Consider the following 5,791-nt stretch of genomic DNA (forward strand, 5'->3'; position numbering starts at 1 on the left):
TAAAGGAAAATCCCTTTTCCTGACCTCCTGTCATATTTTCTGTCTTGTTGGACCCCTCATGCGGGGTGTACAGACCGCTTGTGTTTGCAGAGATGAACGAACATTTCCATTGGAGGGGTAGGAATTGAGGTGGCTTCCTACCAGCTCCAGGAATGAAGGCAGGGCTCTTCACAGGTCAGGAGACATCCTGATCCACAGAACATGTATGCTGCATAGCTGTCAAATGCCATTTCAGCCTCGCTGCTCTTGAGTGAACTTCTTGAGTAAAGCCACGTGGCACCATACTGAGTGGGTTTGTGGAGGCAGCGCTCATGGCTTTGAACCCCAGGGTGGCCTTCAGGAGGCTGCAACCACTGTTCACACAGAGGAGAGCAGCAGAGAGGGACGTTCCTGGGGCTCCACAGGAACCTGCGGTGGGACGCGAGCTGGTTTGAAGCACAGGTCCCTCGGGTTCAGTTCTTTCCCGATGACTGATTGTCTCTCCCTCTCCCCAGGTACGGCTTTGTGGAGTTTGATGACCTGCGAGATGCGGATGATGCTGTTTATGAGCTAAATGGTAAAGATCTGTGTGGGGAGCGAGTGATCGTGGAGCACGCCCGAGGCCCACGTCGTGACAGCAGTTACGGTTCTGGACGCAGTAAGCACTAACATGCATTTGTATCCGTGGCTTATTTTAAATAAAACATTTTTTTGCTCATATTTTTTTTTAAAAGGTAATTTTAAAAGAAAATGCTACAAAGTTGTGACTAGTGTTCTGTAACTGTAAATGTAACTGTTGATCTGAGTATTGATTAACTTGTTTGTTGTATTAAATATTATAATTGCTAAATGAATAAACACAGTTTCTTGTACCATTTTTATTATTATCATTTCGTTTAACTATTTGAATGGTTTCTTTGCAATGTGCTGTTGAACATAGATTTAACAAAGACCTCAATGTTTTAATTGAAAGAGTCCTTTGAGGCTAAGATGACTGCCCGTTCCATTTGCTGACCCTGGGTTACCTTTCCATGAGAGGCTCTTTGACCTTTGTGGCCCTTGGCCGACCAAAAAAAAAAAAAGGAAGCCATGTGACGACCGCAACCTTTTCCCATTAGACCTGGGTGGTGAGGACCCAAGGGTTAGAGACAGATGAGATTAATCTGAAATAGGTGCCTGAAAAGCTTTATTCATGTCAGATATTCAGAAAGCCTTTAAGCAATGTAAGTAACATTAGTTAAACTGGCTTAATTTGGTTTCTTCTTTCAAACCGCTTTAAAAATAACTTTAAATTTAATTGCATGTTAATTGTAGCGTAAGATAATCATGTGCCTTGCTTTATTCATGTGCTTGTAGTAACATTTTTTTAATGCTTTGGATCTTTGTAACGTTTTATACAAGGTGGGGGGGTCAGATTTAGCCTTGCGGGTGGGTGAATCGTTAATGTCTTTGCGAACGTACGGGGCAGGACAGATGTGGTTGGGGATGCAGCGCGAGCGCTCCACTTCCCTAGCTGAAGTACTGCTGTCTGCTTGTCACCTCCTAAAGGTGGATATGGTTATAGAAGAAGCGGAAGAGATAAGTATGGTCCTCCTACCCGTACAGAATACAGATTGATTGTGGAAAATTTGTCAAGCCGCTGCAGTTGGCAAGATCTTAAGGTATGGGGCCCCTTTCTTTACCCTTTCTCTAGTAAAGAGCACAAAGGGTAAAAAGCTGCCGTTTCAACACAGGGACTGGTGTATGCTGTGTGCTTGGCTCCAGCTCAGTAGTAACTCTGCGTGCTCGTACACGTACAAGTAGATTTTGGCAGCGATAGACACATGAAGGCGATGTGGAAGCATATTTGCATGTGTGAAATCATTAATGCGACACTGGGAGCTGCACTTGCAGACCTGGTGTCACTGGACAGTGGGTAAATAACTTTTTTCCTTAACACAAACCAACATCACGTATGGACGGGTTTTACCATTAAGCGCTATCAAAACAGACCTTAATCGTGGCAGTGGTAGGATCCACAGGAGACGGAAGAGTTTGCCTTGTCACTGGGGATTTTACTCATCAGTTTGTCAGGTGCTGGAGCCGTTGGGAACCAATAGCATCGTTCCTGCACAGGCTCTGTTCAGAATTTCCACACCGTGTAAAGCTGTTTTAAAGAGAGGTTCAGGGAAAGGATGCCTCCAGAGCGAGCAATCATGCAAAACCTCTGTCAAAAGGCAGCGTTTTTTCTTAAGCCAGAGGAGTGGGAGGTGATTCGCTGCAGTGGAAGTGTTGGGTGACTCTGTGTAGCCCACAGGAGCTCCGGGTTCCCTGGAGGTGGAGCGTTGGCTCGTGATTATCTGCATTGTGGACTGAGGGGGCAGGACAGGGAGCAGAACTTCAAGAGTGGGTGCAAAAGGATAGTGTTTCTTTATCAAACTTAGCAGCAATGGTTCAACCCACTTGTTCTTACAGGAACGCGTTCCTTTATGGTCTCTTTTAAGGAGGTGTAAAATTTGTTCTAAACAAACTTTGACGTAGTAGAAACTGGTCTGTAATTGAATATGTGACACAGGTCCAGGTACGTACTGAGATCCTTCAAATGTCTTTTGTGGTTAACGCTTCACACCATCAATAGCTTGTCTTTGCTGCTGGTATTAAACATTGTAAGTAGAGCATGGCATGATTAATCCTCTACTGGATGCGTTGCTTTTCTGAAGAGCTTCATCTCAGTGTGCTTAAGATGGGAGGAGCTGGGTTGAAAACAGACCCAATCCCATTGCAGCCGAGGTCCGCAGCGGCTGGGAGGTGGCCCTGCGTGACAGCTCACTCGGAGCAGGGCAGAGCAGCCCTCCCTGATAGAGGGTTTAGTGATTGAAAGAGAGAAGGCAGGAAGCATGAAGTGTGGAAATGAATCAAGCTTTTTACTTGTGTGGGGGTTTCTTCCAGCAGAATGAGATCTGTTACCCAGGTGGAGGATGGAGGGGAGTCTCACTTGCCCGTAGTCTTATTGCCTCTTTGTATTCGTATTATCACCTTTCCCAAGTTACCTTTGAAGACATGATTTAGAGAGCGAGCATTTCATTTCTTTAATTGCTTTTGTGCTTTGAAACTTACCCCAGTCCAGAGCATATCCGAGATTAGACTCGAGATGGGAGACCTTAAATTAATGTTTGGCTCAAAACTATCAACACCACCTCAGTCCTGACCACCCAAACTTGGCAGAATCGTAGTGTGTTATTTGGCTTGCTCAGAAACCGTGGCCTTCACACTGCTGGTGTGGTTTGGTTAAAACCTGTGCAAATAGAAAAGGCTTCAGTGAGCGCTGCAGAAGTGCTCAGGGGCAGCCTGGAAGCCTGGCTCTGGATTCGAGGCGATGGTTATTCTGTCCTCTTCCTCTAGGATTATATGCGTCAGGCAGGGGAAGTGACATATGCAGATGCACACAAAGGAAGGAAAAATGAAGGTGTGATTGAGTTCAAATCCTATTCTGACATGAAAAGAGCCCTTGAAAAGCTGGACGGGACAGAAGTAAATGGCAGAAAGATTAGATTAGTGGAAGACAGACCTGGATCAAGGCGGCGCCGCTCTTACTCCAGAAGCCGAAGCCATTCAAGGTATGTGTGTGTGTCACGGAGCTCGGGCTGAATCTAGCTGCCATTACAGGGATATGCAGCAGGTCCCAAAACACCTTGTTCAGAGTTCTCGATGAATCTGGTGTTCAAGAATGTACGAGTCACCTGCAAGTACCCGAGGGCCATGAGGCCTCTCTTAGGGGTGTCCTCCTTGGTGAGTGGGTGTATCTGCTGGCTCAGCACTCCCCAGCACGCTGCTGTTCTTGCAGCCTTGCCGGGCCCGCAGCCCTTGCTGTCTTGCAGGAGGAGACTCTGGCAGGTGGAGCTGTGCCTGCAGGATGAAACAGAGGGTCCTTTTAACACTTGGGCTCTGAACGCGGCATTCTGCTATAAGCACCAGGACTAACAGTTCTTTCTCAGCTTGGAGACCCCCCCACCCATCCCCTGTTTCTTAGAGATTTGCTGCTGTCGTTGTGTGGTCGAGAGAATCCCTGCAGCATGCAACACCACATATTTTCCCCTTCCCATTCTGGGGTAGAGCTTGTTGTCACGAGAAAATTCAGGTGTTTCTGTTTGTAGAACAGCTTGCTTATGAAATGGAAGGCCGAAGTCAGAGCTGTATCCTAGCTGCACACGAGGAATTCTCGCTTCCTTAGGTTGCATGTTTTCTTCCAGACTGGCACCCTGCCCACTTCCAGACACGGCAGCAGGGGCTGAGTGTGGGGAGGAGGGTGCTCTGGGCTTGTGGCTTTATTGTGTAAAGCTCTCACCATCCAGCTGCTTGCAAGAGGCTTTAATACTGTGGGGTATCACCAGCTTTCTGTGGACATGTGCTAACGTGAAGCTGACTGGTTCTGTTCCAGGTCTCGCTCTCGAAGCAGACATTCTCATAAGAGCAGGAGCCGCAGTGCCAGTAGTAGTCGCTCCAAGAGTAGATCAAGATCCAGGTATGTCTTTGTGTTGGAAGAAATGGGGGGTACCTGCTACACGAGAAGCATCCTTCTAGATGTGCAGTAGGAACACGCCATTTTTCTCTGCCCTGCCGCTTCTTGCACGCTGTTTAAGTGCTAGTCAAATCCAAGCCGCACTAAAGTGGAGCTGTCTGTTGCCTTTGCGCTTTCAGGTCTGTGTCCCGTTCCAGAAGCAAGAGCCATAGTCGAAGCAAGAGCCGTAGCAGAGGCCAAAAAGAGAAAAGCAGGACTCCAAGTAAAGAGGATAAAAGTAGGAGCCGCAGCAGGAGTGCAGAGAAATCCCGAAACAAAAGTAAAGATAAATCTGAGGGCACGCTCCATAACAGTGATGAGAAAGCAAAGAGCAGGAGCTGCAGCAAGGAGAAGAGTAGGAGCAGGAGTGGGAGTAAGGACAGGGGAGAGACGAGGGAGAGCGTGAGGAGTAGGAGCAAGGAGAAGAGCAGAAGCAAAGACAGGGAGAAGAGCATTAGCAAGGCGCGAAGCAGGAGCAAGAGCAGGGATGAGAGTAGGAGCAGGAGCCGCAGTAAGGATAAAAGGAAAAGCAGGAAGAGAAGCAGGGATGACAGCAGAAGTAGAAGCAGGAGCCGCAGCAAGAGCGAGAAAAGCAAGAGGCACAGCAAGCGAGACAGCAAACCGAGTAGCAAGAAGAAAAGGAAGGACAGCCGTGAGCGGTCCAGGTCAGCCTCCAAGGAAAAGGAGCATCAGAAATCAGATTCTGACAAAAAGGAGGCAAAAGGTGAGGGTGAGGATGGAGCCACATGTCAGGGTTCTCGCTCCAGGTCTAGGTCAATGTCCAAGTCAAAACCAAATGTCAAATCAGGTTCTCGTTCCAGGTCTAAGTCGGTCTCAAAACCTAGGTCCCGGTCCAAGTCTAGATCTAGGTCTGCCTCTAGGTCACACTCCCAGTCGCGGTCAAGGTCTCGCTCCAGATCCTAACCTTGCTGCAACCACACTTGGAACGGTTGGAAGAGTCTTTTGTACCTGTTTCGTAGTTGTAGCCCAAGTGATTGCAGTAGAAACCATATCGATGCTGTATATTTTTAACAACCCCGCTGGTGTGTCTGTCGCTGTTGGCCGCGGTGCTCCTGCCCTGCGACGGTCCCTGGCTCACAGCTCTGCAGCTCGTTCTCTATCCTGTAGGCAAGTTCTCTTCAAACAGAAACCTTTCCAGAGCACCAAAATCGCCCAGTTTTCCAGGAAGAGCCTTGCAAGGAAGGAGCACCGCGCTGCAGTGGGTTTTTGCAGTTGCAGTGGTGACTGATAGGTAGGTCTGACGGCTCCAGCAGT

The 5,791-nt window shown here is 48.1% G+C and overlaps 1 protein-coding gene across 1 annotated transcript; it reads left to right on the top strand.

Moving 5' to 3' along the window:
- Positions 1 to 494: 494 nt before the first annotated feature.
- Positions 495 to 5,564, top strand: SRSF4 (serine/arginine-rich splicing factor 4; the record flags this gene model as incomplete). Its single annotated transcript, XM_010133859.1, has 5 exons — positions 495 to 637; positions 1,528 to 1,640; positions 3,361 to 3,575; positions 4,397 to 4,480; positions 4,657 to 5,564. Coding segments are annotated over 5 exons (1,339 nt in total), but the record flags the coding sequence as incomplete, so codon positions are not given.
- Between the last annotated feature and the right edge of the window lie 227 nt (positions 5,565 to 5,791).

Source organism: Buceros rhinoceros, unplaced genomic scaffold, assembly GCF_000710305.1.
Source record: "Buceros rhinoceros silvestris isolate BGI_N320 unplaced genomic scaffold, ASM71030v1 scaffold26363, whole genome shotgun sequence".
NCBI classification, from domain to species: domain Eukaryota; kingdom Metazoa; phylum Chordata; class Aves; order Bucerotiformes; family Bucerotidae; genus Buceros; species Buceros rhinoceros.